The sequence below is a fragment of the Ornithorhynchus anatinus genome, chromosome 19, assembly GCF_004115215.2.
Source record: "Ornithorhynchus anatinus isolate Pmale09 chromosome 19, mOrnAna1.pri.v4, whole genome shotgun sequence".
Classification (NCBI taxonomy): Eukaryota; Metazoa; Chordata; class Mammalia; order Monotremata; family Ornithorhynchidae; genus Ornithorhynchus; species Ornithorhynchus anatinus.
In genome coordinates, this window is record NC_041746.1 from 11,776,789 (window position 1) to 11,793,375 (window position 16,587).

General features: G+C 40.0%; 2 protein-coding genes across 3 annotated transcripts in view; both read right to left on the reverse strand.

Moving 5' to 3' along the window:
- FLVCR1 (FLVCR heme transporter 1) overlaps positions 1–16,587 on the reverse strand; it is a 35,673-nt gene that overhangs the window by 14,377 nt on the left and 4,709 nt on the right. Inside the window, exons 2-10 of one of the 2 annotated variants that reach the window (XR_005661137.1) lie at positions 13,994–14,138; positions 9,539–9,679; positions 7,097–7,164; positions 5,893–5,996; positions 3,658–3,768; positions 2,884–2,989; positions 2,466–2,577; positions 1,563–1,630; positions 1,283–1,415 (exon numbers count right to left, since the gene is read on the reverse strand). Coding sequence is in view for 1 of the 2 variants with exons in the window: in XM_001509866.4 (XP_001509916.1) it covers positions 1,341–1,415; positions 1,563–1,630; positions 2,466–2,577; positions 2,884–2,989; positions 3,658–3,768; positions 5,893–5,996; positions 7,097–7,164; positions 9,539–9,679; positions 13,994–14,138 (930 nt within the window). In the remaining variant the exon portion in view is untranslated. Of the gene's footprint in view, positions 1–59; positions 1,416–1,562; positions 1,631–2,465; positions 2,578–2,883; positions 2,990–3,657; positions 3,769–5,892; positions 5,997–7,096; positions 7,165–9,538; positions 9,680–13,993; positions 14,139–16,587 lie in introns of those variants that run through there. The other variant, XM_001509866.4, reaches the window with a different exon arrangement.
- TATDN3 (TatD DNase domain containing 3) overlaps positions 14,063–16,587 on the reverse strand; it is a 33,673-nt gene continuing 31,148 nt past the window's right edge. The window contains exon 12 of the mRNA XM_029046954.2: positions 14,063–14,138. The gene's annotated coding sequence lies outside the window, so the exon portion shown is untranslated. The remainder of the gene's footprint in view (positions 14,139–16,587) is intronic.

Consider the following 16,587-nt stretch of genomic DNA (forward strand, 5'->3'; position numbering starts at 1 on the left):
AGACTGGTAAAGTACTGGAAATGCTTCACTGTCTGGCACATAGTAAGCACTTAGCAAATACCATCATCGTCATCACCACTTAGCTCAGTGCTCTGCACACAGGTGCTCAAGTTCAATAAATAGTAATAATGAGTGTAATAAGACCCCTTTGTCTCAAGTGGGAAGTAAGGAACATGGCCCCAGGAAGCTGGGGAACCCAAAGATGCAGGAGAATTGATAGCTCTGACTGAACCAAGCATTGGTTTGTTCCTGCATGTTCAACTATTACTTTTGCTTTCCTGACAGAGGGATTAGTAATTCCTCCTCCTGGTGTTTGTCCATTCCCCCATCCTGATGTAAAGATAACATAAGGTCTTGAAGACAATTAGAGCCTGGGATTGGATATCAGGACATTCAGGTTCTAACCCCAGCTCAACCACTTGATTATATCCAGTCCTTGGTCAAGTCACCAACTCTCTGGGCCTCAGTTTCCTCATCTGTAAAACTAGATTAAGACAGAGGCCTGACATGGAACAGCGATTGTGCCCCATCTCATAACCTCGTATCTACTGCAGCACTTAGCATGTACTACTTAATAAATGCCATAATTATCATCATTACTGTTATAAAAATGCAGGACCATCTCCAAACTTTTTTTTAAAAATTAGTGATTGTCCAGTGCAAAATATCAGTTTCACAAGGTACTGAGAACCAGCAGATTTTCAATTTGCTTTCAGTCAGAGTAAGCTATAACAAGACTTTGGAAACAACAACCCAATAAGGACCTTTTACACTGTTATACTTTATTCCACCCTCAGTTCATATGAACATCTATATCCATGTATTTTCAACTACTGATTCAATTCATTCATTCTAGCATTTGTATTACTACCTGTTCTATCCTTGTTCTTTCCCTTGCTCCCTTTATTTGTAAATAATTTTTATCTTCCCCCACTAGATTATAAACTCCTTGAAGGCAAGGAATATGTTTGTTGTATGCTCCTATGTACCTAGTATACTGCTTTGCAAGCGTTCAATAAATACCACTGAATGAATGGAAAAATGGAGTTGAATATAGTGTGAAAATGTAGTATATTTTATGTAAATTGTTGTGCAATTAGAGTTCATATGGTAACTTTCAGTAATCTTGCCTCACCAATACCTAAACCATCTTTTTTTGCTCATAAACTATATCGTGTATATATATATATATATATATATGTATGTATATATATATATATATATATGTATGTATATATATATAGATAGATAGACAGATAAATATAATTCCTGTGCTTCCAACCTGCTTATTGTTTTATGAAATTTGTGCATGTTTGCTTCTCAGAATTTTTCCACTGGCTTCAAATTGCAGATTCTGACTGCTTGGCCAACCCAATAACTTTTGGTTCTTCTTCTGTGGGGCTGTCAACTGGCACCTGCAGAAAGAATAACTAGATTAAATCTTACAGAAAAATATTATTGAAACTAATCCTAACTACAAGACAGTTCAAGCATCATTTGACAGAGAAGATTACTTTTCAATTTTAAGCGCAATATTCAAACGAAACAAAATATTAACTTACAGCTTTAACTTCTGAGTTTGCAATTCCTATATTTATATTGTGTCTTCTCAGATCTGATTTGATTAAACCTGAAACGGAAAAACATCCACATGATTTCAATATTTTTTATTTGCCACATCTGTTTTCATGGCGGGTCACAATTCTCTGGCGGTCATCTCAACACATCTCAGATACAAGGAAGTATAGTGCAGTTCTAAATCCCCGAGGTTCCCAAGGGTTACTGCTAGATTCCGGCCTAAGGGATTTGTTTTCATTGCATCACTTATCCATCCAGGGAGGGAAAAAAAAATTAATCTATCATTGACCTTTTGGAGGTTTATTAACCAGATAATAGCTTGTGCAGGGAGGTTGGTTAATGCTTTGTGCTACATCAGTCATAAAGAACGTAGACGTTACTTATTTTACAATGTGTGTAGTTTGAGGGAAAGATAAAATAAAAATGGGCTGATTAGCCTTTTGCAATTAGCTTTATATAAAATGGTCAGCAAACAGCTTCAGAGAGCTCACAAAATCCTGAGCCAAAAGGTGATCAATTTACGCCATTTGTTACAGGTAAGAGTCTCTGTTTTAAAACTAATCCAGTAATGGATGCACACAACCAACCATTAATTAACTGGATAATTTGCCAAAATGTTTGAGTTCATCTTCTGGAATATTTCTACAAGTCACACTGTTCTTAATTCTCTAGTCTTCTGACCCAATACTCAGTATATGCTTGGCACATAATGAGCACTTAAATACTATTATTATTATTATTATTACATTATAGTAAATATATAAATATGCACAGAAGTCCATGTGATGAAAATACTTCCCAATCCTTTGAATTAGCAACAAACCATTTGTGTACTACATCTTTATTTGATTCAAATGAATTGCTACATCGAAAGACTATAGCACTACCTGTTAAAATGATGCCTAGAAACATCCACGCACAGAGAAAAAGGTTTCCTTCCCTGGGGCCGTACGCCTGTATGAGCTTTCCTTGAGCCAAAGTAAAAAGGATTCCAAATATCTGAAATGAAGGAACAGAAGTATTTTTATAACTGCTTCGAGTGGTTTGGTTTTTGTTTGTTTTTTTGTTGTTTTTTTTTTTTTTTTTTTTTTTTTTAACAACTCACATGGTTTTCCTAGCCCTTTTAAAGGCCTCAGATTTGGCTTCTGGAAACAGACTTTTATATCAACTGGAGGGTAAAGTTTGAAAACACCATATCCCAGAAGAAAATCCATATCGAGTACTAATTCCCTTGAAATTTCAGGGGAGAGTCATAATCTAATACCATTTTTGGATCCCAGCATCCCAAAAGAAACACAGAACTACCTGTGCAGCAGCATTAAGAAGACCTGATGATGTACCCTCTGATTCAGGATAGGTAATTTCAACAGCAAATTCAAAGCCAAGTGGGAGGTAGCCAGTCATAAAGAATCTAAAACACCACCAAAAAGAAAGATTAAGGAATCATTACAAGTACTATTATTATATCACAAATTTGGGGCTCAATTCTCCCTTTTGGGCCAAGGGTTGTACCTTTCTCAGTACTGACTGGCATGACAATGGGCAAGTTGTATTCCATACATATCTTTTATCTATCTAAACATTCAATTATTAATTCAGATTTCATTCTGTGTTTATACTACTTCCTACCTGTTCCTCCTCTGGCCTCCATAATCTGTAAATTATTGATCATATTATCATTACTCCCACATACCAGTTGAGGAAAGGGAGGATTCTGACAAGCCATGGCTCAAAGAGCATGACAGCAGGGAAGCTAGGAAAGGGAAATGGACTCTTGAGTAATAAGAGTTCCTAACCCTGTGTCTAAGTGTTCTTGCATTCGGTCCTTCGCACTCAGCTATTTCCCACACAAGCAGGGACTGCTAAATTTAGGCCAAATGGATTTTTCTACCTTATACTTATCGAAAATCAGTTAAAAATACCAAAACTCAAAATGGGTGCTCAGGGACTTTTTCAAAACCCAAAGTTTTACATATTGTGTAAAATTCATAATGAAAACTGAATCAAAACTCTAACTGAAAGTACCTCAAAATTCCAATGCTTTTTATATCTTAACTGTGGTACATGTGAGATGCTTACCCAAGCACTCCTCCGGTAATAAACACAATGACAAGGTGTCCCAAGTCCAAGGTGAAGGTAAATATCAACATTCCAATAAAGGATAATATATAAACTATTAGAGTTGTCTGCCTAAAAACAAAACAAAAAATTGATACTAGTAATTTGTCAGTGAGTATACTTCTATTCCCACTAAATACCCACCACAAGGAATAGCTGGCTGAGATAGATGAGTTTACTACAACACAAGAGATAATATCCTGCAAAAATATTCATGGATAATAAGCAGTCTTGTTGGGCTCCGCTCCGCCTTTCCTTGCCGCTCCTCGTTCACTGACCCTCATCCCTTACGAATGATACTCGCATCTTCTCTTTTCCTGATTTCTGTAGCGACAACTGCTCCCAATTACTTATGACTCCCATGGCCTCAAACTCTTCTTTGTTTCCTTCACTTCCCCAATTCCCAATTGACTTTTAATTCCCCACTCAGTGAATGTGCCTACATGAGGCTAGTTTGTTTGGGGAGAAATAGTTTCCATAGAGTCTGGGCCATGTTTCTAAATGGAGCAAACTAAGGCTAGCGAGCAATGAGCTGTTAAAGAACAAGGGGGAGGCACCCAACAATCAATCAGCTGTATTTACTGAGTGCTTCCTGTATGCACAGCACTTTACTAAACACTTGTAAGAGTGTAATATAACACTATCAACGAGTGGATAGACAGGTACCCTACCCAGCAGGCCCACCTCTCCAGTTTCTCCCACCAGGATCCCTGACATCAGTTTATCCACCTGCCTGACAGAGCTCTTCAGGCTATGCAATATACCTAGTCTTGTCATCCCTCCCAATAACCACCTGGGGAGTTTTGGGTGGCAATCCCTAGAATCCAGGTGAGCTAGCAGGAGAGCCACCAGAAGCCTCCCGTCAGGAAAAAAAAACCAAACTACTCAAGGGAAATTGGTGCAACTGCCCCAAGACTCTAGTACTTAGGGGGCCTCTCTGAGGTTCTTAAAGAGTCCCTAAACTGCAGTAATCCTGCCTTTGAAAATGTGGGCATTTTGGGAGCTTCTTCAAAACTTCTGGGTTTGGGTGTCCGTGGCCTTAATAAGTAACTCACACTGTCGTCCCCTCCACGTCCCCCCACTCTCCTTATTTTCTCATTAGGAAGTGAAGACTCAACTTCAAGCCTGGCACTTGGTCCTTGGGCAGGCACCACTGCTATCTACAGCACCCAGTCATGGGTCAATCACAAGGTTTACAGGAGAAAGCACTCTTATCCTGGCTCTTCCTGGCCTCACAAGATCCACTTAACATCTCCAGTCCTACTCTGTTCAACTGTGACCACAGATTCCAGTTATCCTTTTTCATTATGTTTAAACTAAAGCCACTTACACTGGGGTTGCTAATAAGACAAGAAATCGCTGACAAAAAACCAAAGGAGATTAAACTGTCACACTGTTTGCCTTGGATAAGTATGGTCAGGACTCAGGAAGTGGGCTTGAAAATTAGGATACCTACATTCTGTAATGGCATGGCAAAATGAAAACTATCAAAATTTTCCACTAGTCTAGGCACCCCTAGACTCACATTCTCCTCTTCCCCACTCCCTCCAAGGTCACCCAGGGCATTCCAATTATGTGGTGGGGTGAGAACTAGGAGCTCTCTGTGACAGACCCTGGATCAAACTGTCAGGGAGAACAGCAGTTGGCGTCTCGGAGCCCAGTGGCCACCTGAGAAAATCAAAAACTCCTAAAGGAGCCTTTGGGACCTACTACAATTCTTTATATTTGTTCCTGTTGCCTGAAGTGGCTCTGAAAAACAAAACCGAGCAGCTATTCTATACCTAAATATCTCTGGGCTCTTTCAGAGGTATATAAAGGTGTGCTCTGGGCAAGAATATGCTTAGAGCACCCACATCCATATAGAAAGAGTCATAAACTCTCCCCGATTTATACACCTGCAGACCGCAGCCTTTGCATATATACCAGGCTTCAGTTCTTCTGATTCTTCTAGAAGAAACAGGTCTGCATTTTAATTGGAGCTGCTTATCAGTAGGTAATATACCTGCAGTCAGAAAATACTCAGTACTACCCTAGAATCCATTTTCAAAAAATCGGCATCATTCCTTTTGGATCTGGGGACAAGAAACAATGTGAGTGCTCAATCCCATATTCTTTGGTAACAGAATTCTCTCTTGTTTAAACTCTGCACTGCCATAGGAGTATCTATTTTTTGCACATTCATCCATCTTCACTTACTTGTACATTTTGGTGTAATCCAGCCACAGACCACAGAGAATGGAACCCACCATTCCTGCTACAACAAGGGTCAGCCCAATCCGTCCAGCATTCACTTCTTCTCCCTTGGAACAATTTTCAGGCAGTGTTAATAAGTCATTCTCCATCTCAAACCAGCCTGGGATTTGCTTGAGCCCCCTAATTATCATCGCAGATTACTGATTAAAAACAATGGAGGAGAAAAAAAAAAACCAACCCAACAAAAGCATCCCTTACCTGACCAAGTTTTGACTGCCCTTCTCCCCACCCCCTTCCACCTGCCATTTCTTCTCTCCTTCTACACACCCAGATTCCTGTTTTGCTATGTGCCTCTCTCTTCTTCTCTCCATTTATATGTATCCTTAACCTGCTCCTACCCCTGTTGTTGGGCTCCCCGGAATCTCGCCTCTGCTCAACACCCACCAGGAGTAGCAACAGCACGATTCAGAGCCAGTAGAGATACGAACGGCTCTTACAGCTGACACATCACCACCAATGAATCCCAAATTATCGTCCCAAGACATAGAAGGGTAAGTGCGTCAATCAATCAATGGTATCAATCAATACATCTCTGCTGTACTGTACTCTTGGAAGAAGAGAGCTCACAGTAAATATTCAATAAAAAACATCCATCGATTGATTAATCCCATACTATGTACCAGGCATTGTATAAAACAAGGTCCCTGTCCTCAGATAGGGCTCACAGTATAAGAAGGAAGGAGAATAGGCATTTTATCCCCATTTTACATTTTGGGCAGGCAAGTGGCAAAGAAAGCAGGAGTAGAACCTGGGCTTCCTGAGTCTTGTGCTCTTTCTTCTAGGTCAGGCAGCACACCCTTTTTCATCACTAAACCCCCATTCCTCCTTCAGACAGCAAGATAAATACTCAACAGTGAAGGCTGCCAGTATTGCCCAGGCCTGGGATATAGGCCTTTAGATGTGAGCTCCTTGAAGGACAGGAACTGTGTTCAATTTCCACCTTTGTATTCTCTCCCAATGCTTAACACAGTGCTTTACACACAGTAAGCACTTAAGAAATGCTACTACTACTACTACTAGAGTCAGGGTTGTCTTCCTTTTCTGCCTACTTTATAATTTGGGGACACTAGATTCAGACTATCTCAAACAGGGCAAATGTCTACAGGGAAAAAGGAGACAAATGGTTCACTAATAGGCAGATGCTTACCTCAAAATAATGTAGTATCATTTGATTTAATAATGTTGAGACTGAGTAAAATGCCCCAGTCATTATACCTAGAAGATAAAAACAACAGGTTCATCTAAGTTACCTCAGGAAATTCCAAGGCAATAATCTATTCTTTACTTTTGAAACACAGAGGATATATGACAAAATAGTTGAAATTATTCTCAATTCCTCCAAACACTGGGACAGATGAGAGTTTGTTAGAGTTTTTTAGTTTATTTGAAACATTTCAAGAAGCAAAAGGAATTTTACCAAGGGATTCCTCCCCAATTTGCTTCACCCTTTTTTTTTGGAAAGGAGGGGTGGGAAAGAGAAGAAAGGGGCATTTGTTAAGCACTTACTAAGTGCTATACACTGTACAAAGCCCTGGGGTGGATACAAGCAAATTGGATTAAACACAGCCCCTCTGCCACATGGGGACCACAGTCTTAATTCTCATTTATAGGTGAGGTAACTGAGGGAGGGAAAAGTTAAGTGACTTGTCCAAGATCACACAACAGATAAATGGCAGATCTGGGATTAGAACCCAGGTCCTCTGGGCAAGGAATTCAAATAAATTGTTTCAAATGACTTTACTGTATCTAATACACACACACTGTTTATACATAAACTTACACACATTACATATATAATAGGCATACACCAATGGACCAGTTTGATTAAAAAAACACTCTTGCTATAACTGAACAGTGTATTTAAACTGAGATGTCCTTCCAAGAGAAGTCTGGTTTCAATGTTAGCAGGGGAACATCCTTCCTCCAAACTGCCTGCATCTCTCTGCAGTACAGAATTTGCCCCCAAGGGACGTGACCACTTTGGACTGAAAAGATCACCCTTGTCTCCGTCCCTGATCACTCTTACAAAGTGTCTAGAGAATGGACATAAAATTAAACTGTAGAGCCATGGCTGTTTTGACAGAAGGCAAACTAAGAGTTTTTTTTTTTATGGCATTTTGTTAAGCATTTATGTGCCAGACACTATACGAGGCACAGGGGAAGATACAAGATAATCAGGTTGGGTACACTCCAACCTTGTGTGGGACACCACACAAGGATCAGAGTTTTAAGCCCAATTTTACAGATGAGGTAACTGAGGCACAGAAGTTAAATTACTTGCCAATGGTCACACAGCAGACAAGTGGCAGAGCTGGGATTATAACTCCGTTAGATTGAAAACATTTCATGGAATTCAACTGTATGTTAGTGGAATTATCACCATCATTTCTTCTAGTATTTATAGAGCACTTACTGTGTGCTGGGCACTATACTAGAAACATGGGAAACATACCACAGAAATAAAAGACAAGGCCCACATTCTAAAGGAGCTTATAACGTACTGCCTCTTCAGCAACGACAACCAACTTCCTGGACTGCCTCCTTGGACAAGACTTCTGATAGGGACTCCCAGTCATCAGAGAAGAATGAGCTTGCTGTTTGTCCAGGCACTGCAGAATGGGCAGCTGGAGGAGAGGTGCAGTCTACTGTCATGGAGAAGAATATTCCTGAATGCTCTCCCTAGCAGCAGATATTTTGTACACTATGTGTGAAATGCAGTTTTCTCTTGGATATTTACTTTGTTTCTCTGCCCAAATACTTTTGCACCAATTAGAGCTTGCCTCAGAATCCCTGCCAGAGTAGGATGAAAGCAATTAACCAATTTAGAGTACACCCAAGTCTCCTGCAATACAGACCGGTGGTGGGAGGGTGGGGTATCTCAAAACAATACGTTAAAGAAAACTCATGTTTTTTTCACAATTGCCACTGTGGGCAGGTGTACAAACACACCTGCACACAAATAATTTCTTTTGTAACTACATCTTGTGCCACTGTCAGATTACCCTCAAATAGACATTTCTTAATCTGACTAAATGTAAGGGCAAGGATGCATTTATAACAGTATATTACACTAAAGCTATAGGCTTCCCCTGGAGGGCCAGAAACTGTGTAATTCTCACCTGTGCATTTTCACAGTATTCTTATTACCATGTTCTGCATTCATAAAGCACTTAATATTACTACTACTATTTATTTTTGGATTCCTTGGGATCAATCAACAGTATTTATTGAGCACTTACTATGTACAGAGCACTGCACTAATTGCTGAAAGAGAATACACAGGTTGGAATTAAACAAGGTCAATGTCCCTTGGGGGGGGGCTCCTCTATTTTATTATGTACAGTACAATATTCTACAGTGGATGCTCAATAAACACTATCAGTGGAAGTTTTTAACATCAAGCAGGAATAATGTGACGTTATTCTAAAAAAATTGCTCCTGTCTACAGGATGCAACCCTTAGCAAGAAGCTTGAACCCTGCAGATCTGACCTTCCCAAATTTATTATTATGCAGAGAAAATATCTTTAATAAAACCACCTACTCCATATACTTATAGCCAATATCATAAGAATAAAACATTTCACTTACCATAAGTGACCAGCAACAGCACAAATGGAATATTTTTAAATAAATTTACGATTGATTGCTTATAGGAGTAATCTTCAATGGGAGTATTCTCCAAAGCTGCTTGTGCCTCACTGGGAGGATATTGAGGTTTTTCTTTGAATACTAGAAAGATAAAATAGGAGCTGTCAACATATTTATCTTTATTGGATTACAGTTAAAAACCCATGACTTTTTTAGATTTAAAAGCCTTATAAAATTTACCCTCTTGGTAAGGTAATCTAACTTCACTTATGATGGAAAATAGTAATAATTAAAATTGCGGTATTTGTTAAGTTAGGCACTGTCTTAAGTGCTGGGGTAGATTCAAGATTATTGGGTTGGACATAGTCCCTGTCCCATATAGGGCTCACAGTCTTAATCCCCCTTTTTAGATGAGGGAACTGAGGCCCAGAGAAGTGAAGTGACTTGCCCAAGGTCACAGAGCAAAGTGGAAAAGCTGGGATTAGAACCCAGGTCCTTCTGACTTCCAGTCCCATGCTCTATCCACTAGGTCATGCCTTCTTTGAACATAACTCAGTAGTACAAGTTTAAGGCATATGAGACAACACCTGGAAGATATCTGGATCCTTTTCCCAATTTGATGGAGAAAATGCTAAATCATAATCTGGCATTACTTAACTGACCATAATTCAGTAGAGGTGAAAAAAGGTGGTTACTTTTCATGTTGGGAGGTGTTTAGTCATGGTATACTCATTAGAGATGGAGGGAAGCCAGATAAAAGAATGCAGTGCAATCCCACTTTCCTAAATAGCCATTTACAAGAAGGAACATTCAGATGTGCTGTCTGAAACCCAGCTATTGATGGGCCCTGGGTGCTACAGCTGAAGAACTAGACCACAGAATACGTGGGTTATTTGAAGACATCTAGGAATACAGAACAGCAGGAGGAGGGCTAAGATCACCAAAGGGAAGTTGTCCACTGAGGCTCCCGGGATCAAAGCTTTCTCAAAGCACCTGTCCAGAGAGATGGAAATTCTAGCCCCCTCCCTTGCAGGCCTTCTCACTCTGACAGCAGCCACTAAAAATTCCCATCTCCACCTAACTCTCAATAAGGAGACTGGAGGTGGGTGGATAAGAGGGGTTGAAGGAATGAGTGAGAAAATAGGAAATGTCTTTTTTTTATTTGTAGGAAGGTATCCAGAAAGGTGATGTGGATTCCAGAAAAAAGCAGAGTTTAATTTTGGGGTGGCAGGAGGATAATTCCAAACTACTTCCAGGAGCGGTAGCAAATCTTGTGGAAGAGACAAAAGATAAATTCAATAAACATTACAAGTAGCTGCAATAGAAAAAAGAGTAGAACCATCTATAGGACTGTGGACTCTTCTTTTCTAGAGATTTTAAAGAAAAGAGGAGAGCACTAGCTAACCCTCCAGGGTTCCCCCAGGAGAGTAAGCCTGCAGAGGGATGAACAATCAGAACTCTCAAAGTCCCTTCTACGCCTATAATCCTATGATAAAGTTCTCCCTAGTTGAACTAAAAGATGAGCACCATGAAAATGGTCTTAATGGCCATAACAGGGCCCTGAACAAGCACAGGCCGAGTTAGAATGAGTTAAAAAACTAATAGGCCCACGGAGGGTCGGGGCTGAGAAGGAGTAGGGCTGGGCTGTCACCTCCCATCCCTGGTGTGGGACTCGACGCTGGGGAGCTGCGAACATGCTGGCAGTTTGCTATCTATAAGTGCAGTACATTGCCAGCAGCCCAGAGGGACCATCATGGAGGAGAGCTCCCTGCGCTGTTGGACGTTGGACTGTGGAAGGAGAAAACGAGAGGCACGGAAGTGCCGCTTCAGGCAACCTCGAGGGCCACTGAGGGACGGGTAGAGAATCAGACTCCATACCTGACTGATAAATTCCTCAAACATGATCAGAACGCAAACGAACCATTAAGTTCAAATTTTTCATTTTCACTGTGTTTGGGTAGGATGCGACAGCAGATTCAGAAATCAGTCTCTTGTCAACATGCATCAGGAGAGAGCACAACAAGTGTCGAACACAGGATGAGTAGTACAATACGAGTTTTCCTTAACGTGGAGCTCTGCAACAACACAACCCCCATGTTACGGAGGTAGAAATCTACTTACACTACTTATATATTAAACTCTTCATCTATTTCATCCTGCCACACTCTTGCTATTTATTATCCCTTGTATCCCTGTTCTCCTTCCTCTTCCTTCCATAATTTGTAAATAATTTGAGTCCAGGGACCTCCCTCATCAAATAGTGAATTATACAAGGGCAAGAAACATTCAATCGTATCTACTGGGCACTTACTGTGTGCAAGGCACTGTACTAAGCGTTTGGGAGAGTGCGATATATGTTTTGCTTTTCCAATCACTCTGTACAGTGCCCCACGCTCAGCAGGTGCACAATAAATACTATTAACTGAATTTTAGTCCCTATGTTTTAGAGGCATTGGATTTAATCCTTATACTTTAACCATTGTATTTTAATACGGTAGGTAATTCAAAGTAGCCCAAGGCATCTGTTCACGCCACAAGGTCTATGAAAAGGTGATAATTATATTGTTCTCCAAGGACTCATAGATGTGACTGACTATTCTACTATAATGGATAAACACCATAAAAAAAAAATTCAGGTACTGAAGCAAGTAGCACTATTACATTATATAAAACCACGATGAATATTGTTTCTACATTTAATTTGTTTAAAAAATGATTCCACCACTTGTTGCTTATAAAGATCTGCCCAAGAGGGAAGGAAGGGAAAGACTGCTGTCTCCGTAAAATACTATCAGATTTCATTCATTTATGTTATTAGCACTGCACTTACTATGTGTCAAACACTGCTCTAAGTGCTGATAGAAGTTAATCAGGTTAGACAGTCCTTACCCAACTTGGGGCTCATAGTCTAGTTATGAGGAAAAGCAGGTTTCGAATCCCCATTTTTACAGTTCAGGCAACTGAGACCCAGAGAAGTCACGTAACTTGCCCAAGGTTACCCAGCAGGCAACTGGCAGAGCTGGAATTAGAACCCAGGACCTCTGACTTCCAAGCTCATGCTTTCCCCACTAAACCACGCTGCTTCCCCCAAGTTGGATAATAAACCTGAAGGTTAACATGGCAGAAACCCAAATAAAGATAGCTTTAAAGAGACACCTAAACAAAGAAAAATACATTGCTAATAAAAGTTGGTGAGAATCAGAAGTTTGGCTACCACAGAATTAGATTCTCTGAGGCATTTTTTATAATATTAAAAACAGAATTTTCTAAGCTGGAAATGCAAAAGTTAAATCATTTAAAAAATTCCCTATGTATATGCAGGCACGCATGCTTCTTCTATACTGACAATCCAGTCTGAATTAATTTTGAAAATTCTACAAGGGGGGGCAATATATAAAAAAACTTGCTGATTAAAATATAGGTCATAATACATTACCTCTAGTAGTAAATGAAGGGACATGTAAGTTGAAAAGTCCTGGATTTAGGAATTCTTGAAAGTTGAGGACTTCACATTCCAGTGCTTCTAACCAAGAGTCCTTATCATGTTATATTATCTATGCTCTACTTGGAAATCATTAATATCTGTCTGATTCCCAAAAAGCCCCAACCCTTTTCACCCTTAATGTGATGCATTTTTCAAAATGCAGTGTTACAGATAAGCAGATTGTTCCTTCAACCCTTCCTACTAGCAGCAGAAAGGCCCAAAAAGTGAAGTCATACTTGCTTGGCCTCTTCTTTTCCCTCAGGTCACAGACACGTTTCCCATTTAAAAAAATGAACAAACTTTAAAAGCCGACCTTCCCAGGGCTTCTTCCAAACTGGTGGTGGCTGCTTGCCGCTGATGGGAACCGAATGCTTCGGTGCAGGACCAGGCGAGAGCGCTCAAGGGAGGGATGAAGGGTGGCAGGGCAGCAGCCCTGTGCCGGAATGGCCTAACAAGCAGACATTGGCCACAGTTTGAAACACTGGTACAAACAACCTGCTGCCACCCCAGATCATATACGCCGCTAACATTTTCAGACTCAGTTAGTGTGAAGTGGATGGGTCCCTGGGAAGGATTTATCACTATAAGAATGGAGGGCTCTATTTGCAGCACTTGGTTAGTATTAGATGAATGCACCAGAAGAAGAGGACAGAGGGGAGAGAGGATATATTCTGAAAGCCTAAGGCTTGCAAGGTGACAAGAGCTTACTAGGGTTAGTTAAAAAAAAGAAAAGAAAAAAGAAAGGTTGACGAGACCTCAAAATACTGGAATAGGAAAACGTTAAAAAACTCACACAATCTTAGGTTAGCATCCTACCCTTCCCTCAGCAAGACATTGTGCATAGCATGGATTAAAGGCAAACAGGCATGATCCAAGACAATAGCAACAAAAAGCTGTGAAATGAATACTGTTAACATTTCGGTCAGTGGGCATTTACTCCACTGAAATTGCATTTAAAAAGCTTCACTTACCAAATATTGTTAATATGAATAAAAGTGTGGCTACTACTGCTGTTCCAAAGAACATGATGCTGATATTGACTCCCCTTTGTTCAATGGCATCCGCGTTGTTGGGCACTAAAACTGGAGGTAACAAGAAGCCAATTGCAGTGCCAAGCTGCAAAATAAAGGGATTGTCTTCTCAATATCTGCTGTTACAGGTACGAAACTTTCAAATGGGGGAATGTATACTGACTGAACAAATCAGAAGAGTCATTTCAGAGAAGCCACTATTTACTGAAAATCCATAACCTATTTTTTTTTCCCCCCTCTTTTTCAACATAAGCCTGTTAAGCCAGCAACAATATGAAACTGGCAAACTGTCTTTCAAATAAAGATATTTGGCTAGTTCTTGTTGGCTTACTTTATACATGGTCAGTTTCCTTTTTATTCTGAATTACAGAGGTTGTGCTCAATTGCTTCCAAAAGTCAGCTTTATCTTGTCCTTGATTTTGCATTCAGTTAGAACCTAGGTTAATAATATTTTTACTTCTTTCTTCCAAAAAAATAAGAGTAATGGGAAGTTGGGAGCTGTGAATCAATCAATGGTATTTATTGAGCACTGTAGGCAGAACACTGTACTAAGTGCTTGGGAGAGTACGAGAGTTGCTACACATGTTCCCTGCCCACAAGGATCTTCCAGTCTAGCGGGGAGAATACATTAAATAAATTATGGATAGGTACCCAAGTGCTATGGGGCTGGCACATAGTAAGCACTTAACATTAAAAAACCCAAAAAACTTGGGTACTCACAGCTGAAGCTCTTTCCGCTAAACCTATGACTATATTACAGATTTTAGAAGGGCCCACTGAAAGGAAAAAATCCAAATCACTAGCCTGATAATCAACACAAAGGACGGAATTCTATTTTAGTATTAGATAAATGAGTTCATTAAGACTGAACTTTGCATCATTAGTCAAACATTTTCAGCACAAACCTCCAGGAATGAAAACCTCCTTGAGGGCAGGGATAGGGCATGCCAATGCTCTTGTACCCTCCCAAGCGTTTAGTACATCACATGGCATACAGCCAGCATACAATAAACACTACTGATTGATTGAAAACTGGGAATTCATGGTGAAGGATCCCAGTGGAAGAAAGAGGAATGAGCTTTTAAGGGTGCTTAAGAGTTAAAAATTAATTCGGCAGAAGTCCATCTTCCACCTTCACTGTCCATGTCTTCATGTTTAATTTAGCCCTTTATATACTATTTTTGGTTGAATAGTTAGACAGCCATACAGGAATCTGTTAGTCTAGCACAGGCCAAAAAAGCAATGGGTTAAGGTCGTGGTAAGCAAGCTTCCCCCCCCGCCGCCCCCGCCATGTAGATTTGCATCCTCCTTCACACAGTGTTCTCTTACGGCTCCGTCAATTAGGCAGCTGCATCCTCTGTTCTGCAGGAGACATGCACAAGGGAGCAGTGAGAAAATATAGAACATTTTAGATGTGCTGCAGAGGATTAAAGACAGGACTGGATTCTTCGGAATGTTATAATATACATGGTTTGGGAAATGATTAACAGCCTTTATCTGTTTTTACTCAAATAAAAATATGAGATTTCAAAACTTTCACATTTACTTTGTATGATTCACAACCAATATCTTCCTGGCAGATGTTTCCTTCAATATTACTTCTTATATCTACAAGTGGCCCAGGACTCCTGAACATTCAACATAACTACCTTGGGCATTCATAGCAAAGTTAAGGGCACCAAAATGTCATATCCAAATTTTGATTTTGAAGAAGGACTCTATTTTGGGAAGAGAAGGATGATGACGCGTAATCTAAGAGAAAACTGATCCTGGGTGCCAGTTACCCAAGAAAACTTCAGAACTTTTACATAGTGAGAGGAAAAAAATTTAAGATGCATTTTAAAATGATCAAACTTTCCAGTTATCACTCTCTATCATAACAGGCACAACAAATCGTTACTTTTACTGTCCTTACTTTTGAACTGTTCAAATTAGCCTGTTATTTTGAAATTCTGGTCATCTTTTTCTGTGCATCACCCATTAGATTGTGAGGCCATGTGAGCCAGTGAACTGCTTATACAATGTCCATAACTTTTCCTAACAGTACAGTGTTTTGCACTTTGTAAGCCCTCAATGACTGTGATTGACCTGCTAATTACCAATAGAGAAGATATTGACAATTTAGCATATAAATGGACCACTTCAATTTAAGTGGATCTGAAGAATCCATCCCAATTCTGCCCCAACTTAAGTCTATTTTAGGCAGTGGAAAGATTGAAGGGGCAGAAAAGGAGAGACCACCATCACACAGGGATATATTGCATTAAGAAACATGCTTCACAAACCGATATCAGCACTTTATTTTCACTAACCCAGACTAGACTTTCTTCAATTCAAGTTAGTAGCAAAGTTATAACCATATTAGTGAGGTTATAATCACATGAAGGAATTAACACCACTCATCTGCTCAGGTGCTGCTATCCAGAGAAGTCCCGTGTGGCTTAGTGGATTGAGCACAGGCCTGGGAGTCAGAAGAACCTGGGTTCTATTCCTGGCTCTGCCACCTGTGTGACCTCATGCAAGTCATTTCACTT